The 18,754-nt window shown below is 43.2% G+C and overlaps 1 protein-coding gene across 1 annotated transcript in view; it reads left to right on the forward strand.

Annotated features, from left to right (window-relative positions):
* RPIA (ribose 5-phosphate isomerase A) overlaps positions 1–15,977 on the forward strand; it is a 55,539-nt gene extending 39,562 nt beyond the window's left edge. The window contains exons 7-9 of the mRNA XM_053588096.1: positions 6,523–6,664; positions 10,330–10,429; positions 15,044–15,977. Of these exons, the coding sequence (XP_053444071.1) occupies positions 6,523–6,664; positions 10,330–10,429; positions 15,044–15,141 (340 nt within the window). The 3' untranslated portion in view covers positions 15,142–15,977. The remainder of the gene's footprint in view (positions 1–6,522; positions 6,665–10,329; positions 10,430–15,043) is intronic.
* The last annotated feature ends 2,777 nt before the right edge of the window (positions 15,978–18,754 follow it).

The raw sequence follows: 18,754 nt of genomic DNA on the forward strand, positions 1-18,754 counted from the left end.
AAATATGACAGTGGAGCTTTAATAGGGAGTGCGTTGAAAGTATATATTGCTTTGGGTAGTATGGACATTTTGATAATGTTGATTCTTCCTAGCCATGAGCATGGTATGTTTTTCCATTTGTTAACATTTTCAGCTATTTCTTTTCTTAGAGTTTCATAGTTCTCTTTATAGAGATCTTTCACGTCTTTTGTTAGGTAAATTCCCAAATATTTCATCTTCTTTGGCACTACTGTGAATGGGATAGAGTCCTTAACTGCTTTTTCAATTTGACTGTTGTTGGTGTATATAAAGGCTACCGATTTATGAATGTTGATTTTGTAACCTGAGACGCTGCTGTATTCCTTGATCACTTCTAGGAGTTTTGTAGTAGAGTCCCTAGTGTTTTCCAGATACACAATCATATCATCTGCGAAGAGCGAGAGTTTGATCTCTTCTGACCCTATATGGATACCCTTGATCGCCTTTTCTTCCCTAATTGCGGTGGCTAAAACTTCCATTACAATGTTGAAAAGCAATGGAGACAATGGGCAGCCTTGTCTGGTTCCTGATCTGAGTGGAAATGATTCCAATTTAACTCCATTCAATATGATATTGGCTGTGGGTTTGGTGTAGATAGCCTCTATCAGTTTAAGAAAAGTCCCTTCTAGACCAATTTTCTTGAGTGTTCTGATCATGAAGGGATGCTGGATATTATCAAAAGCTTTTTCTGCATCAATTGAGAGAATCATATGGTCTTTGTTTTTTAATTTGTTTATGTGCTGAATTACATTTATAGATTTACGTATATTGAACCAGCCTTGAGACCCTGGGATAAAACCAACTTGGTCATGATGTATAATTTGTTTGATGTGTTGTTGGATTCTGTTTGTTAGGATCTTGTTGAATATTTTTGCATCTATATTCATTAGTGATATTGGTCTATAATTTTCTTTTCTTGTTGGGTCTTTTCCTGGTTTGGGGATCAGGGTGATATTTGCTTCATAGAAGGTGTTGGGTAGTCTTCCTTCTTTTTCTACATTTTGGAACAGGTTGAGTAATATAGGTACTAATTCCTCTTTAAAGGTTTGGTAGAATTCTGACGTGAAACCATCTGGTCCCGGGCTTTTCTTTTTAGGGAGGTTTTGTATAGTTGATGCTATTTCTGAACTTGATATGGGTCTGTTCAACATTTCCACTTGATTCTGGTTAAGTCTTGGAAGGTGGTGTGCTTCCAAGTATCGGTCTATTTCCTTCAGATTTTCATATTTCTGAGAATAAAGTTTCTTGTAATATTCATTAAGGATTTTTTGGATTTCTGATGAGTCTGTGGTTATTTCGTCTTTGTTGTTTCTGATTGATGATATTAGAGATTTTACTCTTTTTTTCCTGATTAGGTTGGCCAGAGGTTTATCTATTTTATTGACCTTTTCAAAAAACCAGCTTTTTGATTTATTGATCTGTTGTATTATTCTTTTGTTTTCAATTTCATTTAATTCTGCTCTAATTTTGGTTATTTCTTTTCTTCTACTGGGTTTGGGGTTGGAATGTTCTTCCTTTTCCAGTTGCGTGAGATGTCCCATTAAGTTGTTAACTTCCTCTCTTTCTGTTCTCTTGAGGAAGGCTTGCAGTGCTATAAATTTCCCTCTTAGAACTGCCTTTGCAGTGTCCCAGAGGTTCTGATAGCTTGTGTCTTCATTGTCATTTTGTTCCAAAAAATTGGTGATTTCTTTCTTAATCTCATCTCTGACCCAGCTATCATTCAGCATAAGGTTATTTAACTTCCATGTTTTTGTATGGGTGTGCAGATTCCTGTTGTTACTCAATTCAAGTTTTATTCCATGATGGTCCGAGAAGATGCATGGAATAATTTCTATTCCTTTAAATTTACTGAGGTTAGACTTGTGACCTAAAATGTGATCAATTTTGGAGTAAGTTCCGTGGGCTGATGAGAAGTATGTGTATTCAGTTTTGTTGGGATGAAATGTTCTGTAGATGTCTGCTAAATCTAAATATTGGATGGTTAGGTTTAAATCTAAGATTTCTTTGCTCAGCTTCTTTCTGGAGGATCGATCCAACACTGCCAAGGGAGTGTTGAAATCTCCAAGGATTATGGAGCTGGAGGAAATCAAGTTACTCATGTCTGTTAGAGTTTCTCTTATAAATTGAGGTGCATTCTGGTTGGGTGCATAGATATTAATAATTGAGATCTCGTCATATTGAGTATTACCCTTAACAAATATGAAGTGACCATTCTTGTCTTTCCTTACTTTTGATGGTTTAAAGCCTACTGTATCTGCAAATAAAATTGCAACACCTGCTTTTTTCTGATTACCATTTGCCTGAAATATGGATGACCATCCTTTCACCCTGAGTCTGTATTTGTCTTTTAAGTTGAGATGTGACTCTTGTATGCAACAAATATCTGGCTTGAGTTTTTGTATCCAGTCAGCTAACCTATGCCTCTTTAGAGGACAGTTTAAGCCATTCACATTGATGGAGAGTATTGATAAGTCTGGTGGAATTTTGGGTATCGAGTTTTTCAAAGGTCCAGTGGACATTTTTAATCCTTTCGCCAGTGTGGAAGTTGGAGTTTGATCCGAAGTTTCTGAGTGAGTTTACTTTTGTGGTATAGGATTGGATTGGTCATTGTGGAGGATAGGTCTGAGAACATCCTGAAGAGCTGGTTTACTTATGGCAAATTTTTTCAACATATGAATGTCATTGAAGTATTTAATTTCTCCATCATAGATGAAACTCAGTTTAGCTGGATACAAGATCCTGGGTTGAAAGTTTTTTTGCTTTAGGAGATTAAAAGTTGATGACCAGCCTCTTCTTGCTTGAAAAGTTTCAGCAGAGAGATCTGCAGTTATTCTAATATTCTTACCTTTGTACGTTATAGTTTTCTTTCGCCGGGCTGCTTTGAGAATCTTCTCTTTCATGTTAACTTTAGTGAAGCTAATTATGATATGTCTGGGAGATGGCTTATTGGGGTTGAATCGTGCTGGGGTTCTGAAGCTGTCTGCTATCTGAATTTCAGATTCTCTAGGCATGTCTGGAAAATTTTCTTTCATAATTTCATGTACAAGGGCCTCTGTGTCCTTGGCAGCCACTTCATCATTCTCCGAAATTCCTATAACCCTTATGTTGTTTTTTTTCGAATTATCTGAGAGCTCTCTGAGTGAGTGATCCGTTTTTGCTCTCCATTTCTCTTCCTCTTTGAGAGATTGGGAGCGTTCGAAGACTTTATCTTTAATGTCAGAAATCCTTTCTTCTACTTGCTCCATTCTGTTACTGAGGGATTCTACTGTATTTTTCATATCTTTGAGGGCTGTAAGTTCTTGTTTCAGTGTGTCTAAGTCTTTGGTGGTTTTGTCTTTAAATTCATTAAATTCTTGAGACAATTTTTGAATTTCTCCTCGAATTCCTAATTCCATTTTATTAATCTTGTCTGCAAACCAAATTCTGAATTCGACTTCTGACATCTCAGCCAGTTGTTTATGAATGGGATCTTCAATCACATCTGCCGTATCTTTTCTTGGGGGGGTTGATCTATTCTGGTTATTCATGTTACCAGAGTTTTTCCGCTGATTCCGCCCCATGGGTTACTCCCTTTGGTTTTTCCCCTGGGGTTTTATCGAGGGCCCGTACAGTGTTGTGGCCTGAGAAACTGGGGCCCTGTCTGGTGTGGTGGAGCAAAGTGGTTCTGTCTTGTTTTCAGCTGGTTTCTGTTCGATCCTATTGCAACTTCTACTCTGGCTTGAAGTCTCAGCTGTGTGGAAAAATCAGCAATTAAGTCACCCCGCCTGCCCACCTCTGGCCCCAGTTGGAAAAGGAGAATCAAACCTTCCTACAATCGCACACCCAGGGCACCGCCTGAAGAGTCCTCAGTCTATTAGCCCAGTTCAAAAGGTCCGAATCAACTGTCTCAATCGGCACTTGTCTCTGGTGGAAGGGTTCAAGAGGTCTCTGGGAACTGGATCACAGGGGCCTGGTGACTCCTCTGACACAGCTCACCCCAGTGCAGCGTGGAGTCAGGAGGAGCCACCCAGCAAACAGAGCAGTCTGGGAAGGTTGACGTCTCCTTCCCCACTTTGCCCCTCCGTCGGACCCAGTCACTGGTATCTCTGCAGATGGCTAACCCAGTTGCCTGCAGTGAACAGACACTCCAGGGGTTTGCACCTGCCTGAATCGCAAGGAAGTCTGCCAGGCCCCCACAGACTGCCGCTATCTAGCAGGAGGAGATGGGGCCTGACATCTTTGAGTGTTTGATGCAGGTGATGGGAAGGAGGTGTTCACTCAGGCTTAGCCCCGTCCCTGATGGATGCTGCTAACAGAACAGAACAGAACAGACAACTTTGTGAGGTTCTGTCTCTGTTCCTGTCGTCGCCTACAGAAGACGGGCTGTTTTGAGTTCAAACGTCTTTGCTGCTGGAGAATTGCGTCTGAACACCTCTCTGGGTCGGCCCCACCCTGGAGGCTTCCGGGTTTGTGAGCAGTGTCACCGGTGGCCTCCTCTGGTTGCCCAGGGAGACAGGGGGTGTGGCCTCAGAATATCCAGAAGTGAGCGTTCTGCCGTTAAAGAAAAAACGGCTGTTGATCTACCTCCAGGGAACTGCTGCTCTGGTGTGGGCACTCAGGCGACCCTTTTCTCCTCTGTCCCGTGCCCCAGAGTCAGCACTGAGCGGCTGCAGTTTGTGCTGGGTCCACACCCCTTAAGAGATCCCCCAAGAATCAGAACTCTTGGGGGATGGGCCCCCAGACCCCGATTGGGAGTGGGGCGGGGGGAAGCTAGAGTTTCATTCAGTTTCACGCAATACTGCGGTCCGGGGAGGGCTCCTGCACTGCACCGCAGGGAAGTGCCGCCAAGGCTTGATTTCCCCTCAGCGGAGTGCCCTCTCCTCGCTCACGTGTCCCAGAGTCAGCGCTGACCTGACGCAGCTCAGGCACTGTGCACTCCCCTCGAGAAATCACCCAGGGAGCCGAACTCCTGGGGGATAGGCCCTCAGACCCCGAGTGAGAGTAGGGGCTCTCAGCTCTCAGCGGGGAGGCCAGAGTCTTATTCAGTCTTGGGCCCCGTATGCCCGGGGAGGGTTGCTGTACTGCACCGCAGGGAAGTGCCGCGAGGCGTGACTCCCCCTCAGCCCGGTGCCCTCTCCTCACTCGCGCGCCTCAGAGTCAATGCTGACCAGTCGCAACTCGGGGACTGTCCACTCCCCTTGAGAAATCACCCAAGGATCCGAAGTCCTGGGGGACAGGCCTCCAGACCTCAGTGGGCGGGAGGGGAGCGCCGGGGATTCAGGGTTGCCGGCAAAGGATTCCCAAAGTTTTATTCAGCCCTATGTCCGGCAGGAGAACGCCACGGCACCCCAGTAGGGGAGGTAGGTCCAGTTTTTAGAAGGTCTCTCCCGTGGAGTGTAGTGGGAGGGCCTTTAATTTCTGCCCGCTTGTTCAATTGTGGGGCTCTAGAGCCGGTCTCATGGGGGAGGGGGACTCCCGTCCGCTTGGTGGTGGATTTTGTACCTTTTGTTTGCGTCCTTGTGATCACAACTTGCCTCAGCGGTGTTGATGTGCGTTCTTCAGCCTTCTCTCTTGTGAGGCTCAAGTCCACCAGGATACTTACTAAATTCCTGTCCCTTGACTCTCCTTCTGGACGGGAGCCTTTGTTGAAAGCTGGCTTCAGTCCGCCATCTTGTCTCCCCCCGAGTCTCCAGTCTTATTTCATGTATCCAGTGGAGGTGGAGGAAACAGCCTGTCACCTGTTAACAGAGCATATCCCATATATTGCTTGTGACACACGTATCCCTGTGAAGACAGGCAGCCTCAGAGTAAGCAGAGTTCAACATACCCTGCTTCCTCTTGGGCAACTTGAAACATATAGGCAGTCTTTGATGAGGCTCTCACGTTCTCCTTTAAGGAGTCTAGTAGGAAGCATTTTTTGTTGCTATTAACTTAAAATACATGTATGTGTGTGTATTCACTTACTATGAACTATTATAGCTATAGGTAGAGCCTAAATATTAAATATCTATATAACCCCAAAGTCAGGCATGTCAGATTTTAACATTCTTGTCACACTTACTTCCAGCATCTCATTTCTTTTTTTTTTTTTTTTTAGAGACAGAGTCTCACTTTATCCCCCTCAGTAGAGTGTCGTGGTGACACAGCTCACAGCAACCTCCAACTCCTGGGCTTAGGTGATTCTCTTGCCTCAGCCTCCCGAGTAGCTGGGGCTATGGGCGCCCTCCACAATGCCTGGCTATTTTTTTGTTGTTGCAGTTTGGCCAGGGCCGGGTTCGAACCTGCCACACTTGGTATATGCGGAGGGTGCCCTACCCCTTGAGCCACAGGCGCCGCCCAGCATCTCATTTCTTAAAGTAGAACATTAATCAGATGTTTCCTTTAAATATAACATTTGAAGCTCTGCATATACTGCCTTTGATCACAGTGTTTGGCCTCCCAGCATCTCATTAACCCCACTCTTGGTTTTGGTGCTTTTAACCATTGAGCTTACTTACTTTTGTTGTGCTTTTTGACTCTTTCCAGGAAAGATTCAAAGAACCTTGGGGATCAGTGGCACAAGGGAATCCCCATTGAGGTCATACCAATGGCCTACGTCCCAGTGAGCCGAGCTGTGAGCCAGAAGTTTGGGGGTGCAGTTGAACTCCGAATGGCTGTTAACAAGGCAGTAAGTTTCCTCACTGGGGTGGAGGTGTTCTGGAGGGCACTCAGGTTCTCAGGGTATCCTCCCTTTTGTTCCAGTTAGGTCCTCTATTTCTACCAAGCAGTTGGGTTCTATTTATTTATTTATTTAGTCACTGAGTCTATCTCTTGTCACCCTGGGTAGAGAACATTGGCATCATCATAGCTCATAGCAACATCAGATTCTTGGGTTTAAGTGATCCTCCTGCCTCAGTCTCCCATGCAGCTGAGACTACAGGCGTGCACCACAGTGCCTGGCTCATTTTTCTATTTTTAGTAGAGATGGAGTCTTGCTCTTGCTCTTGCTTAGACTGGTCTGAACTCCTGAGCTCAAGAATCCTCCCACCTCGTCCCCCCAGAGTTCTAGGATTGCAGGTGTGAGCCACCATGCCTAGCCTATTTATATATTTTTGTTATTTTATTTATTTACTTATTTATTTTTGAGACAGAGTCTTACTATGTTGCCCTTGGTGCCATGGCGTCACAGCTCATAGCAACCTCGAACTCTTGGGCTTAAGCGATTCTCTTGCCTCAGCCTCCCAAGTAGCTGGGACTACAGGCTTCCGTCATAGCACCTGGCTATTTATTTTTTTGTTGCACTTGTCATTGTTGTTTAGCTGGCCTGGGCCAGGTTCGAATCCACCAGCCTCGGTGCACGTGGCTGGTGCCGTAACCACTGTGCTATGGGCGCCAAGCCTATTTGTTTATTTTTAATTGACGTATTTATTTTTAGTCAATTAAAATAAACTCAGTGACTATTTTGTTTCTATATGAAAACTCACTTGGCAAGACTATACTCAATACAGTGCATATTGTTTTTTTTTTTTTTTCCTTTTTTGCGACAGAATCTCACTGTGTTGCCCTGGGTAGAGTACTGTGGTGTCACAGCTCACAGCAACCTCAAACTCGTGAGCTTAAGCGATTCTCTTGCCTCAGCCTCCCAAGTAGCTGGGACCATAGGCACCTGCCAAAATGATTGGCTATTTTTGTTGTTGTTGTTCTTTCAGTTGTCATTGCTGTTTTAGCTGGCCTGGGCTGGGTTTGAACTCACCAGCCTCAGCGTATGTGGCCAGCGCCCTACCCACTGAGCTATGGGCACCGCCACAGTGCATATCTTTGATACAAATGGGAAATAATTTTTTCTCTTTGCTTTGGGATCTGATACATTCCTCAGGTTCTGACCTTTGTATCCAAGGCCCAGAATATCCTGGTTGATAGCTGCTAAACCCCAGCTCTGTAGAGCATCACTAGGACAGAAGGTTATTTAGTTTCCACAGGGTAATTTTTTTTTTTTTTTTTTTTGTAGAGACAGAGTCTCACTTTATGGCCCTCTGTAGAGTGCCGTGGCCTCACACAGCTCACATCAACCTCCAACTCCTGGGCTTAAGTGATTCTCTTGCCTCAGCCTCCTGAGTAGCTGGGACTACAGGCGCCCGCCACAACGCCCGGCTATTTTTTTGGTTGCAGTGTGGCCAGGGCCGGGTTTGAACCCGCCACCCTCGGTATATGGGGCCGGCGCCTTACCGACTGAGCCACAGGCACCGCCCTCCACAGGGTAATTTTCTTTTCCCTCCTCCCTCATTCTGTTGTTAAATGTGACAAGAAGTTGTTCAAACCCAGCTCCAGCCAAAAACCACAAAAAAAAAAAAAAAAAGTGACAAGAAGTAGAATTTCTTGAGGTACATGAGCTGATCTCCCCAGGGATATATTCCAGACACTTAGTCGAAATGTTTCATATTATTACTCTTTAGCTTCTAAAGTGGGTTACACAGAAGTTTTCCTCTCCTTACACTTAAACAAAAATAATAATCCAAATGCCAACTACAGTTACATATATGTATAACCGTATAAAAAGGTTGGAAGATAGAGAAAAGATCTATAACTCTGCCCTGGTACATTTTTGTTTTGATACTTTTCTCCCCCTTGTTTTCATGACTTAAAAAAGGCATAATCCTGGCTTAGTGCCCATAGCACAGTGGTTACAGTGCCAGCCACATAACTGAGGCTGGTGGGTTTGAACCCAGCCTGGGCCAGCTAAGCAACAATGGCAATTGCAAGAGAAAAAATAGCCAGGCATTGTGGCGGGTGCCTGTAGTCCCAGCTTCTTGGGAGGCTGTGGCAAGAGAATCGTTTAAGCCCAAGAGTTTGAGGTTGCTGTGAGCTGCGATGCCTTGGCACTCTACCGAGGGCAACGTAGTGAGACTCTGTCTCAAAAAAAAAGGCACAATCCTAATCCTCAGCTTAAAGGGCAGGAGGAGATTGTTGGAGGCTCAGAGAGTGTGCACTCTCTTGCTCACTTTGCCTCAGCTGGGCTTATTACTTCCAGCAGAGCCCTAGCCTTCTGCCTCTGCAGCCTTCTGCCTCCACAGAGTTCTCGCTGAGAGCCCACTTCTCCTTGGCCAGTCTGTAGGAGTCATGGTGTGCTTCCTTTGACTTGGTTTTCTGTCAATATTTGTGTTCTTAAGTACTCAAATCTGCTTTTCTAGTGTCTGAAGCTGTTGAGGAATTCTGGATTAATTAACTAAAACTATCCCCTGCTTGTTTGACCTCGGACCTGTCACTGCTCTCCCTATCTTTTTACTGGGATTGCCTGATTGGAGGGAGGTTGTGGTGGGTGAAGTAGCATTGCCTTGTTTCATGTTATTGATGGTACTTACTGTGAAGCTGTGGGAATGTTGTGTGATGTTGGTAATCTATTGATGTAGATTTTTTTTTTTTTTTTTTTGGAGAAAGTTTCACTATGTGCCCTTGGTAGAGTGCTGTGGCGTCACAGCTCACAGCAACCTTAAACTCTTGGGCTTAAGTGATTCTCTTCCCTCAGCCTCCCGAGTAGCTGGGACTACACATGCCCGCCACAACGCTGGGCTATTTTTTTGGTTGCAGTTGTCATTGTTCAGCGGGCTCAGGCTGGATTCAAACCCACCAGCGTCGGGTGTATGTAGCCAGCACCCTACTCACTGAGCTATGGATGCTGAGCCTGTTGCTGTAGATTTTCACTATAATAATAGCTAATTCTTTCTGAGCCCTTACTGTGGTAAATGTTCATGCATATAATTTACATTATACATAAGCTGTGTTATGAAGTGGATATTATTATCCCTTTTTTGTAGTTGAGAAACTTGAGGCTCACAGAAAGTAGTGGCTCCTTGAATTCTGTATCTGTGTGGCATTAACACTCAAATCTAGTCTCGGCTCTTATTGTTCAGCGGCTAAGGCACCAGCCATATACACCGGAGCTGGCAGGTTCAAATCCAGCCTGGGCCTGCCAAACAACAAGGAAAACTATAACCAAAAAATAGCCAGGTGTTGTGGTGGGCACGTTTAGTCCCAGCTACTTGGGAGGCGGAGGCAAGAGAATCGCTAGAGCCCAAGAGTTTGAGGGTTACTATGAGCTGTTATGCCATCACACTCTACCAAGGGCAACATGGTGAGATTCTGTCTCAAAGAAAAAGACTCAAATCTAAGTCTTTCTGACTTCAAAACTGTTCATTACTACTTGACTGCATACCCTTCTAGAAAGTACAAATTGGGAGCATCGATTGGAGCTGGTTAATTAGGATTCCTGTCTTTTCTTTATCACCTCCGCTGTCCTGTTCTTCTCTGTCTACTTGTGTCTTTGTATCCTTGGTCAATATGGACATTGTCTTCTAGGGTCCTGTGGTGACAGATAATGGGAATTTTATCTTGGATTGGAAGTTTGACCGGGTACACAAATGGAGTGAAGTGAACACAGCTATCAAAATGATTCCAGGTAACACAAGTGGCGTGTACTAGGCATACACGTCCATGCCCTTTATTAACTGTTTTCTGCTTGTGGCCACAGGAGGCATGATGAATGTCAGCTTTGTAAGACTTGTGTTGTTGTTTATCTGCAGCTCTGTTTTTATGCATCATAGGCTATTTGAGTTGGGATAGTACTGAAGCTCATGGAAAGTCAGAGAGGGCTTCTTTGAAATATGACCACCATCTCTGGGTCGATTCTTTCCTTCCAGGAGCTGGAATGCTACCTCTTTTTCTAGGCCCTCTTTTTAAGCATTGGGAAAAATGATTCAGTTCACCCACATTCACTGGGTACATAACATAAGCAGGATGCTGTGCCACACGATGTAGGTTATGCCCTGCAGAATGTGGACTCTGTCCTCAGGCAGAGTTAATGTAATCCCAAGGAAATGTGTGTGTGGCTGTGTAGAAGCCATGCCTACGAATAAGAAGGAGTAGATGGAGTAAGATAAATCCTATTAGAGGAATACTCAGAGCCTAGAGTGCTGGAGTTTGCTTTCTTTGGGGAATGCGAGGGAGCTCTGTGGTATAGAGGAGATTTTTAACCTATGCCTTAGCATGCCTAATCTAGACACTGTGCTATTTAAAAATGTCTCCTTTGAGTCCCACTTTGATGAAGTCATTAAAGGAGTTGTACACAGAGGGTCAAGCTATTTGCTCAAAGGCTGCATCACCAAAAGGGAGCCCTTAGTTGACTGTCTTTAGAACCAGAATGTTTAATCGTCACTTGCTCAAGTGCTGGATGAGGAGAGTGTGTCAAATGAACATTTGGAACAGTGGAGAGCCTTTGATGCAGCCTCTGCTGGGGAGTGAGTGATGGAGTAGGAGCCAGGATGGGGCCTCAGGTGAGGGCTGTGTGGGTAGTGTAGAGGTGAGTTTTGAGGATGGAGCCCTAGCCCAGGCCAGAGGAGGTATTGGGGGTTCCTTTGAATTGAGAGGATTCAAAAGAGCAGGCAGTCTTGAGAAATATCGGTCTCCAGGAATATTTCATGTTATGGAATACCTTGGGGCCAGAACTGGCTAATGAGACAGATAAAGTCCATGTAGCAGAGCATATTCTGGAGCAGACTATCTAGATGAGGATCCTCACCCCACTGTGTTCTGACAGAGTGGACTTGGAACAGTTAGTTAACATCGCTGGGCCTCAGTTTCTTCCTCTGTAAAAGGGGTAATACTAGTACTTACCTGCTAGGGTTGTTGGGAGAATTAGATGAGTTAAAGCAGCACTCAGTATACAAGAAGTATTTATTGAATGAATAAATCCCTAGGAAGAAATGCCCTATCTTCACCATTAATTAAATATACTACATTCTAAGTTATCCATGAGATTCACTGCTGGACCAGTGTTGGTGCTGTACGGGGGGGTTTCTTACAGTGCCCACTAGGTAGCTCTCTTGCTTTGGCTCAGACCTTTCTTGGCTTATTGAGACGTCCTTGGTAAGGACATTTTCCCCATACTTTGCTCTCCACCTAAGTGTGTAGAAGTTGTATTCTAGAGAAGCTCATATATGCTGTGTGATAGGTTCTTCCAACTCTACAGTCTGTTACTTTAATCTTCTATTGACAATCTTTTACCAGATTTATTAAATCAAAAAGATGAGTTGAATTTTAGTCACTCTCTAAAATTAGTGCTTAGTGTTATCTTTTTAATAGATGAACTAAAGAGCCAAGAACCCAGGCAGAAGAGAAGACGAAAAGGTCACTGTTAGTAAAATGGGAGAATTTGCCTCTAATATAACAAACAAACCCAGGGTCTAGGAGGAAACCACTCACCAGTGTCGGTGCTGTACAATTGGGTTTCTTACAGAGCCCACTAGGTAGCTGTCTTGCTTCTGCTCAGACCTTTCTTGGCTTATTGAGACATTGAGATGTCTTTGGTAAGGACCTTTTCCCCATGCTTTGCTCTCCACCTAAGCGTTCAGAGTTGCATTAGGAATTTAGAGTCAAGAAAATCACAAAAGAGGCTAGCTATTAAATCATATAGTATGATAACAAGAGGACCATCAAGAGTAGTTTGTTGTCGCTTCTCATTTTCTCTCTTCCTAATTTAGTCCATTTGATTCACTGCTGAACTAGTGTCAGGGGAGGAGAAGTGAGTTTCCTTGCTTATCCCTGCTTCTCTGCCCTTGTCCTGTGTATGTTCATGTGCAGTGTGTAGGGACACTTGGAGATCAGCTTCTTTGGTTGTTTTACTGGGTTCTGTCCAGAGCAGAGCAACTCTTTTTAAGGGCCAGAGCTGTCAAGGTTCTTTCCTTAAGTTCATACTTAGCAACTTCTTCCCTTTCCACTGTATTTTATTAGGGGAAGGGGTGCTGTCAGTCACTCTCAGAAGCTCAGTAATTCAAAGAGAGGTTGCTCCAAGATCATACCTTACACTGCTATCCATTCATCTCTGCCCTTCAAAGCTTTCTTCTTGTTGCAGAATTTTTGAGGAGAATGGGTCTTGGCTCCTTTGTTTGTCTTGGGGGAGGCTCCAGTTGTGTAGGCACTGTTTGGGGACCTTTATGTCTCAGTGGTCCTTCTCTACTCCCTGGCTTTTCATGCGTTAGATGACTCTCTACCTCATTGTATTTGTTTATTGTGAGCTGTCTTTGGAAGTTTTAATTTTTTTATCCTTTTGAATTTATGTAATTCATAATTATGAGTAAATAGTGGCAAGTCCCTCTACCCCCTTTTCCAGCCAATTTGTTATCCTGTTCAGAGGCACCCACAATCAACAAAATCGTGTAGTGTTTTGACATGGTCTTCTATAAACACACACACGAAACCTTCCCTGCCCCACCTGTTTTTACGCAATTGGCAGCACACTATATACGTGGTCTGTTTCCTGCTTATTTTGGAGATGATTACAGATTGGTTCACAAAAGAGCTTCTCATTCTTTTTTTTTCTAAATATATATTCCATTTTGTGGTTATGTAATATAATTTATTTAACCAGATCACCACTAGTGGCCATTTATGTTTCTAATCCTTTGCTTTTGTTACAAGAGAATTACTGCAGGAAGGATGATTGTGCCTATGATTTTTGCTAGATGGTGCCAAATTGCCCCGTGCAGATTGTACCATTTTACCATTCTGACAGCACTCCAGGCTAATCAGTGTTGTCATCTCATTGTATTAATAGGTGTGTATGTATATATGGAAATATTTTCGGTGAAGGTCTCTTGTAGTTGTTAATTCTCACTGCTGAATAGTGTTCCATTGTTTGTATGTGTGTGAAAAAATGTTTATCCATTCTTCTCTCTCTCTCTCTCTTTATTTTTTTTTTTTACAGTTTTTGGCCAGGGCCGAGTTTGAACCCGCCACCTCCAGTATATGGGGCTGGCGCCCTACTCCTTTGAGCCACAGGCGCCACCCATCCATTCTTCTCTTGATGGCATTTGGGTATTCTCAGTTCTTAGCTATTATAAAGAGTGCTACTATGAACATTTTATACATATCTTGCTGGCCATGTGTAAGCCTAACAATTGTGTGTTTAGAGTTGCTAGTTGTTAGGTATGAATATGTTAGGCTATATAAGATGTACTCACAGACATTTTCCAAGTGGTTTTTGGGAACCAGTTGACCCTCCACCATCAACATGTAAATGTCTTTGTGTCCTAGACAAGTTTTATTACATTCAATTCTGGGGAGTGTGTAACGATAGGCTGTAGTGTTTTTTTTTTTTTGAGACAGTCTCACTATGTCACCCTCAGTAGAGTGTTGTGGCGTCACGGCTCACAGCAACCTCAGGCTCTTGGGCTTAAGTGATTCTCTTGCCTTAGCCTCCTTAGTGGCTATGACTATAGGAGCCTACCACAACGCCTAGCTATTTTTTGTTATTGTTGTCGTTGTTTCAGCAGGCCCTGTCTGGGTTCAAACCCACCAGCCCTGGTGCATGTGACCAGGGCTCTAACCACTGAGCTGCGGGCACCGAGCCTAGGTTGTAGTTTAAATTCATACTCTGTTTTGACTGATGAATTTGAGCACCTCTTAAAAAATGTTTTTGGTCATTTTGGATAGCTTTTGTGACGTACCTGTTCTAATATTTTGCCCTGTTTTCTATTTGGTTTTCAGTGATTTGAGGAGTTTATAGTTTCTTGATGTGGTCTTTTGACAAATACATGCCTTGCAGATATCTCCTTCTGCTCTGTCAGGAAATCTTTGAAAGCTCTGTGATTGAAAATAACAGGGTGTGAGGGATTGCTTGGAGTAGTTATAGACGGTCTGTTTACAAGATGACTTGACATCTGATACATCTGAAGGATGGAGAAGAGCCAACGCTTGAAGTGCTTGAGGATGATCGCAAGAGACATAGTCATTGTAGTCCAGGCAAAGGGAACAGCATGAGCAAAGGCCCTGAGGCAGGACGAAGCTTGGATGTTTGAATACAGAAGGAAAGCCAAGAGGGAGGGGAAAAAGAGGTAGCAAGAAAAAATAATCAGAATCTCTTTTCATTGCTATGGGAGAGAAAAGAAAGGCTTTTAGGTTTGTCATTCCTCTGGTGGTGTTTATGACAGTTGCATCATAGTGACTCAGCGATGCTTGATTCTGTTTTTGCCTTGGGAAGTTGAAACAATGCTTTTTTCTGTCTTTTGTTTTATAGGTGTGGTGGACACAGGTCTGTTCATCAACATGGCTGAGCGAGTTTACTTTGGGATGCAGGATGGTTCAGTGAACATGAGGGAGAAGCCTTTCTCTTGACCCTGCAAGGAGCAGAGTGTGTTCATCTTGAGCCCACAACCTATGTGGACACACTTCTCCAGGAGCCTTTGCCTTAATGTATCTGTGCCAGGATGAACAACTGGCAGGGTGAGGTGGGGGTGGGGGTGTTTAAATCCAGTCTTCTCAAGTATTGTTACTAAGTGTCTTTTTAAAAAGAGAAATATAAACATATATTTTTACTATTTAAATATTCAGTTTTTTTATAAAGTAGAACTTGATTTCATGTTTTATATCAAACATTTACCAAAAAATGGGGTGGGTAGAGGGGACTGTCTTTAAAACCTTTGATTTGAGCCTGCTGGTTAAGCTTCTGAATATTGGATTTGCTGAGAAATAACAAATCAGAACTTTTTTTTTAAGCTGGTAGAATGAAGGGCCCAGCTGGCAGTAATCTCCTGATGCCTTACTGGAAACCTTGTTTACTTGTCTGCCACTCTCTGTTTTGTTTCAGTTAGTTTTCATTGTGAGCACGCACAATACAGTACCTAGTTACATATTTGATCTGGTTTACAAAAGTCTGCTGGGCAGAGCAGTGTGGTGTGGAGTGACTTGGAATGTAAACTTACAGGGGAAAAAATGTGGTCGTACTTTTGCTAAGATCCGGGGGTTTCTCCAGATGCCCACTGTTGGAAGCAGTTGGCCAGAATGATTGCCAGTACTGCCAAAGCACTGATGTGAAATGTGAAATATTTGTTTCTTTAATGATTTGTTGTTAATTATTTTTGTGTTTCTTTATTATTACTTGCATGGTTTGACATCAGAAATTGTCACCTCTTTTTATTGTTTGCAGATTGGAATAAAACTGTGTGGTGCCATTTTGACTCTTTGCCTTTACTATAGAATTTGAAGTACAATGGGAATCCATTTTGTCAGTCAGTTTACATCAGGTATTTGATAAGGGGTAGAATTCACCCAAGACATCTTGAACCAAAGAATAGGTGAATACTTCCTTTATTTCTGAGAGATTTATTGTCCAGATATGTCAGTTATCTAAGAAAATATGCCATAGACCTTTGTCAAACAAGGTATTAAATTTCTCTGTTAATGGAGGTTAACACAGCTGAGCAAAAGTTACAAATTATTCCCAAGTTTCACATTAGACCATTTTTAGTCCTGGAAGCTGACATGCAGTAAAACTTATCTGGTAACCTGAATTTCCTCTTCATTCCTCCATCCCTGTGATCTTCAGACAGTCTGCCCAGTAAGCAGTGAACTGTCCAGAGCACAGCCTCACAGGGGAAGGAAATGCTGTGACCAGCTCAGTGATCTCAGGGATGATTCTAGATGAGACTCAAAGGACTCCATCCTATTGTTAGAGGTCTTTATTCAGAGAGTCCTGATTTCCCCCTTGCCAGCTTTGCACAATGTTTGAACAGTCATCTTCCCCCCCCCCCCCCCCAGCTTTCACTGGTTTTTTGAAGCTTGGATATCTCACATCTATTGGCATCTAAGTTCCTGTTAAATCAAGGTGCAGAATAAAAGTTAACTAGGACTGTGTATTAAAGAGACATTTTATTTCTTAGTTGCTCCTTTTTTACTCTTAAGTTGCTCTTTAAAAATAATTGCCTCTTGTTGTTAGGAAATCTATTGTTAGGAGTGCTTTATTTTTCTTTAAGACTAGCGTGGTTTGGACGATAGTTTTTTGCACAAAATGAGTACTAGATCTTAGCTGAGAAACTTGATAGAACTGATTTTTGAAATAATCTTTCTTTTTTTTTTGAAATAATCTTTCAAAGCTCCTGTTGCATGGATTAATTTTAGGAATAAAGATAAACAACAAAGTTGAACTGAATTTCTGAAAAACACCTACATGGTCCATATCACATGTAAATTGTGGGTTTCACAGGCTTTGACACCTGTGACTGAACTGTGGCTCCTTTGAATATTGATGTTAGGTTTTTCTTCTAGTGAAGAAAACACAACACCTGCTGTGCTTTAGGTATACATATAGCATTTTGTTCTAGAGGTAAATTTTTTTTTTTTTTTTTTTTGAGACAGAGTTTCACTATGTCACCCTTGGTAGAGTGTCATGGCATCATAGCTCACAGCAACCTCAAACTTGGGCTTAAGTGATTGTCTTGCCTCAGCCTCCCAAGTAGCTGGGACTTCAGGCGCCCACCGCAACGCCCGGCTATTTTGGTTGTAGTTGTTGTTTGGCAGGCCCTGGCTGGCTTCGAACTCGCCAGCTCTAGTGTATGTGGCTGGCTCCCTCGCTGCTGAGCCACAGGCGCCGAGCCTAGAGGGAAATTTTCAGTGAAGATTGTTCATTAAAATTCTTATGATAAATTGGGATAGAAAAACCATTTTTTTCTGTGTGATCCACATGCTAGTTACGTGTGACTAATCTGAGGGACACAAGTTCAGCTGCCATCACACTTCTGGGAGACATCAAAGAAGAAAGATCACTTGGATTTGAATAAAATGTATTCAGTTTGGTTTCAGCACAGCTTCTCACAAAGTTTTAATACTCTTCATTTACCACACTATTTCTGAGCTGCTATCCTGGGCACTAGTGGGAGGGAGAGGATGGGATACAGGTGAGTAAATGCCTCCTGTGTTCCAGATGCTTCCAGCCTGGTAAGCCGGCAGGCAAGTTGACAGAGGATGCCACAGTGGGTGAAGTGATCAGGTGATTCAACAGATTCCTGTGTGTCGTCTTTGCCAGCTTTGACTCCCATCAGAACACTTTTAGCTAAAAGTTAAATAAAGTTTATGGCAGAGAGGCCTGAACAGTATAAATCACTTGGTCACAGACACAAAGGTGGTTAGTGACCAAGCCAGCCTGTAACCCCTGGTCTTCAGGGTGGGGTTTTTATAGTCTCTGAGAGGATGCTCTTATGCTAGCCTTAAGAAATACCAGGGATTGGCTCGGTGCCTGTAGCTTAGTGGCTAGGGCGCCAGCCACATACACTGAAGCTGGTGGGTTCGAATTCAGCCCGGGCCAACTACAACCCCAAAATAGCCAGGCATTGTGGTGGGCACCTGTAGTCCCAGCTACTTGAGAGGCTGAGGCAAGAGAATTGCTTAAGTCCAACAGTTTGAGGTTGCTGTGAGCCATGATGCCATGGCACTCTACCAAGAGTGATATAAGACTCTTTGAAAAAAACAAAAACAAATGCCAGGGATGCCATATTGTAACTTTTTATGGGAAAATTCCAATGGCTATGGGCAAGTTCCAAGGAAAAGCTAATTTTAGAGTAATCTTTTCAAGAAGCTAACTTTTATTTGAGGAGAGGGGCTTTATTTAATATGCTGTTTTAAATAAACTGTTTCAGAAGTTTCAATCTTATAGGTGTGAGGAGTGTGGAAAGGGGCAAACTCATATTCGAATGGTAGAGTGTGGCAGGCCCTATTCTAGGCGTTTTGTAAACTCACTGCAACCTTCTGGTGTTCTCTTTATTTGCAGAATGAGAAATAGGCTCAATTCAAGTAATTTGTTCAGGTCACACACTGACAAGCCCCTCAGACCGCTCTAGCTCTGGGTCCTGCTCCTACTTCAAGGCGGTTATAGGGCTTTGAACAATTTGTGATCCTTAACTGTGTCCATCTGTTGTAACTTGAGTCACAATTTGTTAAAGTCCTGAGGTTAGCG

The sequence above is a fragment of the Nycticebus coucang genome, chromosome 4 (genome assembly GCF_027406575.1).
Source record: "Nycticebus coucang isolate mNycCou1 chromosome 4, mNycCou1.pri, whole genome shotgun sequence".
Classification (NCBI taxonomy): Eukaryota; Metazoa; Chordata; class Mammalia; order Primates; family Lorisidae; genus Nycticebus; species Nycticebus coucang.